At 47.2% G+C, this 13,326-nt stretch overlaps 5 protein-coding genes across 5 annotated transcripts; 4 read left to right on the top strand and 1 right to left on the bottom strand.

The window, feature by feature from the left end:
* Positions 1–225: 225 nt before the first annotated feature.
* Positions 226–1,896, top strand: EPUS_08279 (uncharacterized protein; the record flags this gene model as incomplete). Its single annotated transcript, XM_007802805.1, has 1 exon — positions 226–1,896. One exon carries the CDS (start codon positions 226–228, stop codon positions 1,894–1,896), a length of 1,671 nt encoding a protein of 556 aa, XP_007800996.1.
* A 2,048-nt stretch (positions 1,897–3,944) lies between these two features.
* EPUS_08278 (uncharacterized protein) lies at positions 3,945–4,740 on the top strand (the record flags this gene model as incomplete). Its single annotated transcript, XM_007802804.1, has 3 exons — positions 3,945–4,032; positions 4,096–4,186; positions 4,239–4,740. The coding sequence occupies 3 exons, from the start codon at positions 3,945–3,947 to the stop codon at positions 4,738–4,740; spliced, it is 681 nt and encodes a 226-aa protein (XP_007800995.1).
* Positions 4,741–4,776: 36 nt separating this feature from the next.
* Positions 4,777–5,537, top strand: EPUS_08277 (uncharacterized protein; the record flags this gene model as incomplete). The annotated part of the gene is made up of 2 exons (XM_007802803.1): positions 4,777–5,186; positions 5,237–5,537. 2 exons carry the CDS (start codon positions 4,777–4,779, stop codon positions 5,535–5,537), a joined length of 711 nt encoding a protein of 236 aa, XP_007800994.1.
* Positions 5,538–5,748: 211 nt separating this feature from the next.
* EPUS_08276 (uncharacterized protein) lies at positions 5,749–9,685 on the bottom strand (the record flags this gene model as incomplete). Its single annotated transcript, XM_007802802.1, has 2 exons — positions 5,749–8,606; positions 8,659–9,685. 2 exons carry the CDS (start codon positions 9,683–9,685, stop codon positions 5,749–5,751), a joined length of 3,885 nt encoding a protein of 1,294 aa, XP_007800993.1.
* Positions 9,686–12,016: 2,331 nt separating this feature from the next.
* Positions 12,017–12,442, top strand: EPUS_08275 (uncharacterized protein; the record flags this gene model as incomplete). Its single annotated transcript, XM_007802801.1, has 1 exon — positions 12,017–12,442. The coding sequence occupies one exon, from the start codon at positions 12,017–12,019 to the stop codon at positions 12,440–12,442; it is 426 nt and encodes a 141-aa protein (XP_007800992.1).
* Between the last annotated feature and the right edge of the window lie 884 nt (positions 12,443–13,326).

Raw genomic sequence — 13,326 nt, 5'->3', positions numbered from 1 at the left:
CAAAATTAAAACTTATTACTCTGAAGATGTTTGATCTCCCGCACAAAATACTCCAGTGATGGCTCATTCAGCATGGCAACATTCTCTAAGGATCCACTTTTATGTGTTTTGATCTGGCTGCCTCGGCCATGGCCAATTGGAGAAGACCTCGGAGGTAACTTTACGATACGTACTCATTCTTGTTCCCGCACAGCGTCGAATTCTGCTACAACCATTTTATCTCCAATGTTGTCCACCAATATCGTGAAAAACGAAACGCAGAAACAGTCACACTTTGAACATGAGCCTACATCCTCCAAATTTGTGCATGCTAACCTTCTTCATCGTGCTGGGCTCCTGCTGGCAGAACTGACCGCCTTCCAATCATACCTGCAATCGCAGAGGAAAGAGGACACTGTCAGGATCCGCCAATTCTTCTTGGGTGTTCAATCCGAGACAAAAAGCTTGGAACGCATTGCTAATGTCATTTCCAATGAAGGGTTGATCGCAGATGACAAGAACGACGCAGTTGAGGCCAAACGCCTACATGTTCTGCAGAGCTCTAATTTACCTTTCTATGAGGTGGTTTGGCAAGTGGCAATTAGATGCGAGGGTTTAATAGCGCTGGGAATGAGAAATCGTCGCGTTCGGACCGTGAGCCTGGCGGATGAGAAGGACTCACCTAATCACAATTCTGTGTCACTCGGACAAGCTGGTATAGCTAGCAAGACCGTAAGAAGGAAGGATGCAGCTGCAGCAGACATTGTTGCAGACGATGGTGGGACTTGGATCAAGGTGTCTACCATCACAGAAAAGAGGCTGCTTTTCGAGATGGCCAAGGAAGGCTGGGAAGGGTATGATGATGAGTCCAGTGAAGATCACCGTGATTCCGATGTTGAAAATGGAACGCTTCCAGGCGCAACCCGTTGTCAGGCCTATCGCCTGGAACTTGTACGATTGGCAGAGGATCTGATAAAAGCGGCTTGTGCTGTCAGAGTTCGCTATCGGCATCCGAGAATACAATTCATTTTGCCCAGGATATTTGAAGGTCGATTACCAGAGATCGACTCTGTGATTCAAGATCTCAGGAAGACTGGTGTCGAAGTGCAATGTGCAGCAGAAATGCAAAGTTGTTTCAACAGGCAGAACCCAACCGTGGATTCCAGCCACTCTTCGATATTTTCACGCATGCTCCCACGCACCCATCCGCCTTTATCGACGGTTCTTAATATTGACTGCACCATTCTTCTCGCCCTGATTTCTGATATCTCGCATCTGCGATCCGAAAATCTGCCCGTCGCACCAGAGGGCAAGTATCATTCTGCCATCACTCGGCAAATTAAATCAGAAGAGACGACGCTACTTCTACAATCAGAACTCTTCCCTCCCCTGGTCGGACGTCAAATGGAATGTACCTGGCACGCCGCCCGGCGAATGAGGGAAATTGTGCACACAATGGGTACAGTAGCAGAGAAGGCAAGGGCTGATATCATCCTTGGTGAAGGCGAATACAAGGAACTACCTGAGGTTGAGCTGTGTGCTAGGCTGAAAGACTTCTCCGACCACGACGTTCCAGTCGGACTACTTTTACCGATTCGGGTTGTCGATTTTGATGCTGATGCGATGCTAGTAAAGGACAAGTCCGAAATTCCCGCTGGAGTGATGTCAGAGGTGGCCAAAGGGCTCAGTGAAATCAACAAGAGTGTCTTTCTTTATGGTTGGTGTCGATCCATTGTCACCATCAGCAGCAATAGAGCTGTGGCGAAGGAGATTGAACAAAAGGTCTGCCAGCTGCTTGACGAAAGAGAGAGAAACGCAGACGAAGCCTTACGGGATGAAGTGACAGGCCCCAACATCTGGGTCTGCGGTACTGCGAGAAGTCTGATCGGAAAAGAGAAAGGGAGAAGGGAGGGATAAAAGACATGTCGGACGACAACCGAGGTACGATAGGCGAACGTACTGGCGGATTAAGAACATTGGATGAAGAATACGACTCATGCTAGAACAAGTTTGTCCTACCTTATAGGGCAATACAGCACGGAGTGCTAACATGTATTCGTACAGCGAGAAGGGTTTTCAGCACAACGCTGGTCTTTGACTTGATATCTTGCTCCATGTCAACGTAAACCCTCTCAGGAAAACCTTTTCAGGTCACGAGGGTTAAGCTGGGTATTAGTTGGTCTGACTAGTGCCTATGGGCCTGGACCTACCATGACCAGTTCCCTCGTCACTGTCGCCATTACAAAGGTTGGGGATTTCAATGAGCGTTGTGTAGAGGTCGTCGCTAGTGGCTTCTATTTCTGCAGCAGATTTGATCTTGAAGCTCTGCCACTGATGCATCAGATAGTATTCCTCCACATGCATGGTGGCTACATCACGCTCTGTTTGCACTGCTTGCACAGAGCCTTTCCAGGATACAACCTTGTTCTGATCCTGGTAGAGCTCGTGTTGATTCGAATTAATTAGTCATTTAGCAACCTATAGAATGCAATAGCCGCCTGTATTGGACAGAGAGCCAGATGACACAGGAGTACACAATGAGCCGATATTGCCCATTGCAAAAGTGTTACAATTCCTTGTCGTATGCTTCAGAGCTGCCAGTGCTGCAACACCTAATCTGTTTACTCAAACAACTAGAGAGCTATGTAAAATCTAGGATTTGTGAGACTTGTATTAGTGCGTAGCTGAGCTTCTTCTGATTCTTTTGTTATTATTTTTATAAAGAGAATTTTTTGGATTGGGTATATTCTCTATATCCACCCCGCGGGCAATGCCTCAATTAGCGTATATCGCAAAAATTAAGCTCAAATAAGGTTACCTGGAAAACTTCTCACAACAACCTCTCTATAAGCAGGCATCTAGGATATATAATCTAAGAATATTTGGATCAGTCTACTCTTGATGATGTCCTCTCTCGAAGAAGATGTGTAAAGACGTTGATATGCACGACTTGTGGCAACATCAAATCAATAAGATCGACAGCGCTAATTGAGGCATTCGAACCCCCTTCTTGCCCGCGGAGTGGATAAAACTTTGACTTCTTAATCTTTCAAATTTAGACCTCAAAAACAGAAAAGCAAGCTCAATTGTAAGTCAACAGATCCAACTCCTGAATAATATAGATTTCTGTCATTCTACTTGACATCTATAAATTTAGTATGAACCGCTCGAGCAGCAGCAGCTCCAAAGCATGTGCCAAGGGATTGCAACACTTTTGGCAGCTTGAATGGGCAATATTCCGCCGATGCAGGGTAGAACCATGCGAATATACCCGTAAGGTTGCATCACGCTCCTTGACCCTCTTCTATGCATATCAGCCGCGTCAGTGGAACCTGCGGCTAGAGATGTGCCATCATTTCCTCCGCTTACCCGAAGACACTCCACGTTGCGATTTGCCAGAATGCAAGCGAGGTAGAAAATATCTAATGAGATTGCTGAAGTCTAGCAGCTATCAAGGACAGTATTGAGACCGACCACATTAGGTAAGTACGTACCTAATCATTTTTTCTGGTTGAATTTTGATCCCGGATCCGATTGTGCATCTAGCTGCTGGTGTATAGGAATCCATTTGAAGAGCTATAGGATATTCCAGCACATTAAATAGTGTTATACAACCGAGCACTTTTCACTGACCTTCCCTGACTCTCCTTGAACTTCAAATAGCAACGATGGACCGAGTTCGCTTGATTTATGTGCTACTCTGCGCTATCGTTTCCCCTTTCTTGACCCCCCACGCATCGAACAGCAGCAGTCAGCGATCTCAATGTCGATGCTATCCAAGTGACCCGTGTTGGCCCTCGACTCGGGAGTTCGCCACCTTTAACCAGTCACTGGGTGGCAGACTCATCTCCACTGTCCCTCTTGGTAGTTCTTGCCATGACGATCAATTCACTCCTTACAATGCTACAAAATGCGAGGCTCTACAGAGAGGATGGCTCAAGCCTGAGACACAGTAAGGCCCCAACATGACTCCCCCATTGCCGTTTAGGTGGCTCATCCGTGCCAGTTATGGCGATCCGGCGTCCGTCATGGCACCCTTCTTTGCAAATCGAAGTTGCGACCCTTTTCTGCCGAGATATGATCGATGTATAGTCGGGACTTATAATACCTATTCAGTCAACGTGTCGGAGCCCGCTCACATATCTAAAGCCATACAATTCGCGACGGATCATAACATCCGCCTCACGATCAGGAATACCGGGCACGAGTGAGTCAGCTCGCCTAGCTTGTCGCAATCGTGATGACTCACCATTGCACAGTTACAACGGCAAGTCTACCGGAGCTGGTGCCATTGGAATCTGGACACACCATATGAAAGATATTGAGATCATGGACTATGAGAGCCCCTACTACGTTGGGAAAGCCATGAAAATGGGAGCAGGCATCCAAGGCTTCGAAGCATATAGAGCTGCCGATGCAGTCGGTTTATTGGTGCTTGGTGGCGAATGCCCGACCATTGGCCTCGCAGGCGGCTACACGCAAGGAGGAGGCCACTCGGCGCTAGCGTCGAAGTACGGACTAGCTGCCGATCAAACGCTAGAATGGGAAGCCATCGATGGGACAGGAAAGTACCACAAAGCTAGTCGAAGCGAGAAGTCAGATCTTTTTTGGGCTTTAAGTGGTGGAGGAGGAGGCACGTACGGAGTGGTCGTGTCTCTGACTATCAAAGCGCATGAGAACATCCCTGTTTCCGGCGCCAATTTGACCTTTTCGAACGAGGGCATTTCGCAAGACGCTTACTACGAAGCTGTATCTGCCTAACATACGACATTGCCCGCTCTCGTCGATGCTGGTGCGATGAGTGTCTGGTACTTTACCAACACGAGTTTCACCATCTCACCATTAACCGGCCCAGGGGTGCCAGCTGCAGAGCTTGAGCGATTGATGTCGCCGTTTCTGAACAAACTCGAACAGCTTGGCATCAAATACAACCTTGTCGTTCGGCAATTTTCCAGTTTCTTGGAACAGTTTACTGGTATGCAGCCACCTCTTGAAGTCGGCATCCTCCAGCTCGGAGGTCGACTGATTCCACGCTCGGTTGTTAAAGAGAGCAATGACGCACTCACATCAGTGTGTCGATACATCAATGAGCATGGAGGCCAATTTATTGGAGTTGGCCTCAACGTCTCTGGGGCAGTAGCGGGCAATGTGTATAACTCCGTCAATCCTGCGTGGAGAGAAACTCTTATTGACACTGTAATCACGACGTGAGTTTTGGTCTTCGTCCAGCGCTTAGCATTAGCTGACAATGCGATAGGCCATGGAGCTTCACCGCGCCATGGGAAGAGATGATAGCGAATCAACGAAGAATGACCTATGATTTCATCCCGCGGCTTGCGGCGCTCACACCAAATGGTGCATGCTACTTGAATGAAGGCGACTTTCTGCAGCCAGACTTTAAGAATGTATTCTATGGTAAAAACTACGATCGTTTGCTGTCAATCAAGGAAAAGTACGATCCAAACCATATATTCTATGCCACGACCGCTGTAGGTAGCGACTACTGGGTCCAGCAGGCAGATGGAAGGCTGTGCAAAGCAGTAGGTGGTCTTCATTGAAACAGGATTCAAATACCAATTGCATGCTGTTTTTGGTCAAGGTGAGCCCACTCTATCCTTGAGAACTTATCGAGGAAAAGGAACGAAACAAGCATGAGGACATGAATGGGATCATGATGCCTCGCAAGGTCTACAATATGCCGAGAAAGAGACCCAATCCTTGTGTTGGATAGATACTGCCAGCTGCGAGTCTCAGTTTGTGGTGGAACCTTCAGAAACGCTTAGCGATTCTGATTCCCTTCATCCTAATTTCCTCGTTCGTGCTCCTTTTCCACTTTGACACCAACTCCAATACCTGCTGTACCTCTCTGCTTTCTTTCACCAGAGCTCTCGTGTCGATATCCAATAACAACTTTTCTGCGAGATCAAGTCTCAATAAGTCACCCGACTCCAAACGTAGACTTTCCATAACAGAAGAAGTGCTTCCTATTTTGAGATCGGGGTTGAGGTACCCAAGATAGTATGCCACTAGTAATGTAGCCAAGTCCGAGGAACAACCCCTGGAAGCTGCATTTGAGAGGTGCTGAAAAGTTTCAGCATAATGCCAAGCTGAGGTATCGTTATTGCCAACAGCTGCAAATCGAGAATAACCGCAGCTTGCAAGCTCTTCCGCGAACATTCTACAAGCTTGGGCAGAGGCTGGGCCTGTGGTTGATGTCAAGGTATAAGTCATATTCGGGTATGGGAGAAGCCAAAGTCGAAGATGAAATATTGGAGGCAAGACTGAAGGCTGCCGATCCGGGTTCTGCTGCCAGGACGGTGTACGGAGTGATTGAACGAAAGAAATGACATTCTCGATAACCGGTCTGGTGTTCCTTGCCCAAGCAACCATATCTTCGTTGGCTATATATGATCCATTGCGAGGTTCAAAATCTTCCATGAACCTGTTCCAGTACTCAAACGTATCATCCGAGAGGAACAGCAACGCCTTTGCCTGGTCAAGGAGAATATGCTGTATCTGGAGAAGGTTAATACCATCCTCAACTTCGGATTTGGCCCAGCTCAGCAATTGACGAGAAAGGTTAAAGCGTCCCAACTGGTAAGCACTAGTTCCCATGCCGAAAAGCGACAACCAATGGCGACCTTCGTTTGATTTGTGCAGCACCACATCTGCTTTGACCCGTCGCGTGATATTCGTTATCTCCTCGGAGGGATTGAGATTGATCAGAACCACTTGGTGCCAATGCTCAAGGATTGAAGCAGGCATCAAGCCGGGGTCCTTTGAGAGCAGCATAGCCAGCAGAATGGGCTTCACAGGGGTTGGAGGGTACTCATCCAATACGAATGCATGTCGAGCAAGAAATATCCTCACCCAACGATTGTTGGTAGCCGTTGAGACTTTCACGATGGGAAGCAGTATCCGCTGAACGATTTGAGGTCTCCACCTAGAACTTGGATTCCACTGCACGAGTAGATTTAAGAGAGGCGGCATAGTATCAATGCCACCATCATCATATATCTCTGGCGGGTTTCCTGTCCTATCAGCTTCAATCCAATCTGCATCACTTAGCAGTCGTCGCTCGTGCAGGCTGCCCGCAATTGGAATTGTCTCCTCCAATGCCGATAGCAACCTTGACGCAAGTGGCTTTGATGATTCAGAGGTGCATCGCGTGAGCATAGCCAGCAAGCTTTCGACGACAGCGATACGGACATCTAAATGAGCTTCACTGCCAAGTAGAGCAGAAAGCACGTCCACAGCAAATGTTGGAGCGACCAGCTCTGAATCACCAAGAATTTGAGCGAGATATTTGACAGTCGTAACCTTGATGATTGGTTTTGAATCTTTGGTCGTACTTGATTGAGAAGCCCGCCGTTGCGCCTGAGCATCTAGCTTCAGTTTGATCGAAGTGGCGAATGATCTGAGTAATGCTTGCGCGTTGGTAGCTGAAAGACGCATAATCAAGCTTTTGCTTAAAAGCATTCGGTGCCACGAGCTTGCTTCCGGACGGTCTAAGACCGCCCGCAAGACCAGGTCGGATGCGAGTTGTGGACAGTCACTTGAGCCAAGTAGGCGCAAAAGATTGTAAGTCTTGCGCTCCATTGAGGCAGTCCTTTCGTCGTTAGCTGACAAGGACGACAACTTGTCAAGAGCCTCTGTGGCAAGACGAGCAAGATAGTGCGGAGGTAATTGGATATGCATGAGAAGACCCTCCAGCTCCGACTCTTTCCCTTTCATCTCAAAAAGCATTTTCAACATCTCAAGCCATAACGTGTCAAGCACCTCATCATCCGATAACTTTAGAGCACGCCGTAAGTCTGCAGCTTTATCCCGCCGTGCGCTGATCACTTCCTCGAGAAGCTCCACAGGCCCCTGCCAATCACGGCTCTGAAAGTGTGGCTCCTTCGAAGCTTCAAACCATGTCTGGGAGAAATTTGAAACGATAGTATTAGCAGAGATTACCCTGCGACCAATATCAATAGCGTCGCAACATTGTGACACGTCTGAAGGTATGCCAGCCAGTAGGGCAATGCCTTCAACGGTATTGGTTGTGGATCTCGTGTACAACGTCTTGCATGTGAGAGGGTCGCGGATGAAACGACGCGCCCAAGCGACAGTCTCTCCATAGATAGCTAATGACCCGCTAGCGATGGCATAGTGTAGCGCGGATTTGGCAAAGAAAGCTCGATCCGCGTGTTCGCGACTAGTTGCTGACTTTCGTTTTTTCTCTGTGATGGCCTTCTCTACACGTTGCAAGGCACCGCTTTCTTCCCTCTCGAGAAACGTCAGGAGTAGGTCAGGGTCTCCCCCAGAAGCTTGTATGGTTGGGGGGTGTGCAAATATAGTAAAGCCACGCGCACGATATGCAGCTAAGAAGTTCGTGTCAGGCATAACGGCAATCAAATTTCGCAGCAGAGGCAACGCTTGATCCTTTGGGAGATCTAGAAATAGATTGAACATCCATCTCACATCTTTGAGCCTTTGCAGGCCTTCAATGGTATCGATGTCGGCGTGAAGTTTAGGGTTGTGGAGAAATAGCAGGTGAAGAAGTGGCCAGCGTTGGCTTGGCTGCACCTCTTCGTGAGTTCCTTGGTACAATTTCAGGACTTGATTTGCATCAAGCTCAAAGACTTGCAAGAGATCAGCCAGCATTTCATGAGAGCCGCTGCGCTCTTGGACCACCATTGTAAGACGTTATAGAAAAGTCACCTTTGTGGTGACCGAGTGAATGGAGTGGTCCCCCAGGCGCGGATCGCAATTGCAGTACCCGGATTGCAAGATGCAGAACTTCTTCCAAATGAACTAACGCTCGACGCCTTTTCTGAATTCGTCTCAACAAGGGTTCGACAACGTCAGTCAGAAGACTTTGTGTAGAGATATTGGCCTCTCTCCCATTGCCAATCTCACGCAGCAGGTTCAAGGAGAAGAGCATAGTGGCTGAAAGCCCGGGCAGACTGCTTTGTCCAGGGGGCGCATGTTGGCATAGCCTACGTAGCACCAAGCTTATGTTGAAACTAGTGCTCTTCTTCTCGAAGATTGCGGTAAGGGTGAGTGACTGCAGCAGGTCATGGTCGCATTGAAGTGAGATGTCGGTAGTCGAAAGGTATTGTCTCAATGGGTGTGCCTCATCGGAAAGGAGAGCGCTGACAAAGCTCTGACTGCTGGCTGGAGCAATGACTGCGTACCGATTCTGGAGCAACCGTTCATCTGGGTTCTTGAAAGGGGCATCAGGAAAGTTGGAACTGAACAGGCTGGACAGCAGCTCGGTCATCAGAATTGCCTTCTCTTTCTCAGTGTGACCATTGCGAGACTTTTTCAAGAGACGCGAAAGAAGCCCAACTTCTTGTGTCGACAGTGTTGCGAATAGTGAAAGAAATCCTTCAGTACCTCCGACAGCATGCCATAAGTCTCGCCACTGTTTTTTTCGGAGGGCCTTTCCCAGATACTTGATGCCAACTTGTCGAAGATGAACGGAATGCGTTTGGATGATAGCTTCGATCAGGGTTATTGGAGATTTGGTGACAGACAGAAGGACATGAGAGACCGAAGATTGCACCTTCCCAAGTCTAATAGCTGTGAAAAGCAGCCTAGACACATCTTTCTCAGAGGTTTCCTGTAGTAAGTGGCGGAGGTGCAGAGCAATTTGTCGGCGAGAATTAGTACAGAGGAAGGAGCAGAGTTTGGTGAACTCCAGCTCGGAGGTATGCATGTCTGATGCACTTGAGGTGGCTACTTTGGCAAGGCGCTTACTACCTTAAGGCTCAGTCTAGTACACAGTTATCAATGATCTCGTGTATCGAAGCTTTATTAGAGTTGATAAAACGACAACAACGAACAATGTCAATATGTGTCATCAGCCAGAAGTAAAGAGAAGGTGCTAGTTTAATGGTACAGAAATCCCTGACGTCCATTTAGGAATTTGAGTGTGAAATTTCTTTCCAGGACCAGTATGATCATCATACGCTTCCAATATGGAACGTGAGAGACACCACGCAACGTGGTAGTCGGGCTGCTCAACATGAAAGCACAAGCTAGCAGCAAAGCTGGCCGACGAGGATGTGAGTATGGGATGGAGCTTCAGCTAAGTATTCGATTAACGGCGCGGCGGAAACTGACTGAAACTGACTGATCACCGAATTTGACATAACGTAGTATGTAGCAGCTGAATTGAAAACCTTCAAAACCGTCACTTCGAAGTGGTTACTAACGTACACTACCACTTGGCGAGACACCCCACTTGGCGAGACAGTTTGCATACACTTTACTTTACGCAGTAATTCTATCACTCAAATGGCCTAACATTCACGTCTAATTAAGGAAATAATAAAGCTGGCGATACTTCCTATTTAAGTCTATCTAAGAGAATCCTTATATGTAATAAATCCTCTTTACAGTGTGTCACGGAGTTGACATGGAGGCCTCCTGGGGCCTAGATGGAGTCGTGGTCCGACTCTCTCTAGGGCATCTGGATAAGGATTAATATACTATTCCAACTGCATTCAAGTAACTTTGGTTACTTGGGCGTAACTCTTTTGTGAAGTTGGATCACTATCTCACAGTGCACAATTTGCACCTTAGAGGGCGCTTTGCCCTCTTTAGCAGCCTTAACCTCTTTAAGGTTCTATAAACGTTGCATTCTCTCTTTTAGCATGCGTTTTGAGCGCTTTTTGACCTCTTAATAATACTTTTGTTTTTGTATATTATTAAGCTTATTTTGAAGTAATTAAATTTAATATAATTAGGTTCTATTATAAAAAGTCGTCTTATTTATTGCAATGGCCCGAAACTAGAACAAGTCAATAGTCCATAGATTGCTAAAACGTAAGCAGAGGAATCTATCTACAGTGCGGCCAACGCGCTGATCTATATACTCCTCCATCGAAATCCAGGGGTGCTACTAGGTAACCTGCGCGGAGGATCCGACGGAGTATCTGCAGGGCCAGAAACGGTAGCTTCCCTCTGGAGGAGATTGTACTTCCCTAAAGGGGTTGTATCAATCTCCTGTTCCATGGTACTCGTACGGAGAGCCACGTGCCGTACGAATGCCTCTATCGGCGGCATAGTAGCTTGACGGCAAGAGTTCCGCGTGCCGTTGTGGATACGCCATCGGCGCTGCCATCCGAGTACGTGGCTGGTCCCGTGTATTTCCTGCGCTATGGCAGAGGAGATACTCCATCCATCACATATACTGCGGAGCTGTTTATACTGAATTTATAGATATTAAGTGAAATAATAAGAAATCTATATTATTTAGTAGCTATAAATCTATTGAATTACAATTAAGCTTCTTTTCCTATTTTAAAGTTTGATTCTTAAAGTTATAGAATAAGTAAATAAACTTTTGTGTGTAATAAGTAAGTATACTTATCTAATCAAGACTCTTTTATTAAAATAAAATTCTTAAAAACTAAATTAAGACTAAGAAACTCTAATATATTAACTTTAAATTATTAAATATAATATTTGTTAAGTAGCTGTAAATTTTTTATTATAGAGATATCAGTCTTAAGTGTGACAAGTTGAAGCTGGCCTAGAAGAACGAACAGGTTATGGACAAGGCAAAGGAGTTTGGGCGGGTGATGCCAGGGCAGCAGGAGTCTCGTCAGCGTTAGGATAATGTGTTAGACCTTACGCTAAAGAAGTATCAAGTACACTAATCCGAGGACGTTCTACAAGCTTTGATCTTATACTCTCATCCTCACTAATATGTTTCTGATACCTCTGTGTTGATTAGACGACCAGACAGGTAAGCCTATTGACTATAGTTGACTCCTCAGCACGCTTGGTAGACTACTTCGCGCTATGTAATCGTCCGGCCCCACCAAAGGACAAGCCGGACATTTCATGAATCTGCCTGCTATGTGCTTCTTGTGTTTACTTACCCTCAAGCTCAGACACTACCCTCACTTCTCCAGTCGGCAGCTCACTTTTCGGCTTCACCCTTTCACCTAGCAGCTCAGCCTGGTTGTTGGCTTCCAACCTAGAGCTTTCTCCTTCGTTTTCAGATACATGGCCCAAGCGTTTTTGTTTCCGTCTCCTTATGAAGACGAATGCGAAGACCGCCACTGCTAATATTACTGCGAAAGGAATGCCGAGTCCTAGCCCTATCATCGCGCCGGTTGAGAGGCCGGTTGAAGGCACAGACGCTGAGACGGGAGTTGAGCTTGGATTGCTGATCAATGAGGAAGTTTGCGATCTTGAAGATGTGTCTGAGGATGAAGCTGTAGGGGAAGTGCTAGTCGTTGTAGCGGACAAATCAAAATCGCTATCCCTATACCTGATCCATATCGCAGGCGCAGGTATCACATTCTCACGAAATGTAAATGTACTTGAGAATCCAACCGCTTCCCCATCCCCTGTATACGCGATAGTCGTTATCACCGTCGAGTCTATCCTCGAAGTGCAGAAAGTGGATGGAGCTCCGCCCAGCACCGCAGGTGCCGTCCCGGGATTGAAGCCTGGTTGACAGCAGAACGCTGTCGTCTCAGCATTTGACGTGCCGACCGTGTTATGCAGCCATCCGCTGGGGCAGAGTCCTGGACTAAAGTAAACGTGTTGGTCTTGATAGCCGTATACGCTAAAGGTCGAGGTTAAGGCGGCGTTTCCTAACGGGTAGCCTGATGGGAAACAGCTGGTTGCGATAGAGGAAAAAAGGCGGGGATATACGAATGGCGAGTAGCTGGAGCCTCCGACAGCGGAGACGGTTATGCTGTTGCAGTCTGGGGGGTACGTAAAGGTTGTTGTCAACGGACCGAGCTGTAAGTCTGCTAATGTGGTCATTTCGATGATCGACTCAAGAGGCCACAAAATGAGAAGTAGGAAAGCAGAGCAAACTTGAAGATCAGAGAATTAAATAAGTGAAACCTCTAGCCTTCTTACATCACAACACGTCCTGTTCTCTAATAAAGAGCTTGAGACATCGATAGAAGCAACACTCACAATGCTCCCATATCTAAGAATAGGGACAAGAAATCCTATTTCATTTGAGACACAGCGGCAGTGCAAATACTCTGTTGAGCGCCAACTGCGCAGTGAAGATAAACAGGTGCGATACGATTGGACGGTGGAAACAGACGACAGCGTGGGTTGGCTCCAGGCGAATCCTAGACGATATAAACCAAGTCTAGTTCTGCATGTAACTAAATTGAGAGGGTACTTTCTATAATTGCCCGAACAATTCATGTACTAATTAGGTACTTGAAAAGGGGGCGAGACGGAGAACCCTGGGCAGTAGAATTGCTGTCAGCCTGTTATTGGGCTGTACAAGCCAAGGAAGAGCAGCCCCAGGGACACGTGGTTCACAGGTTGCACAGGACCCCAAACACGGTGTGGAGCAGTATGACTCAGAGC

Source organism: Endocarpon pusillum (assembly GCF_000464535.1).
Source record: "Endocarpon pusillum Z07020 unplaced genomic scaffold scaffold1792, whole genome shotgun sequence".
NCBI classification, from domain to species: Eukaryota; Fungi; Ascomycota; class Eurotiomycetes; order Verrucariales; family Verrucariaceae; genus Endocarpon; species Endocarpon pusillum.
The sequence above is the reverse complement of the archived record's forward strand: the minus strand, read 5'-3'. Positions and strand labels throughout refer to the sequence as shown.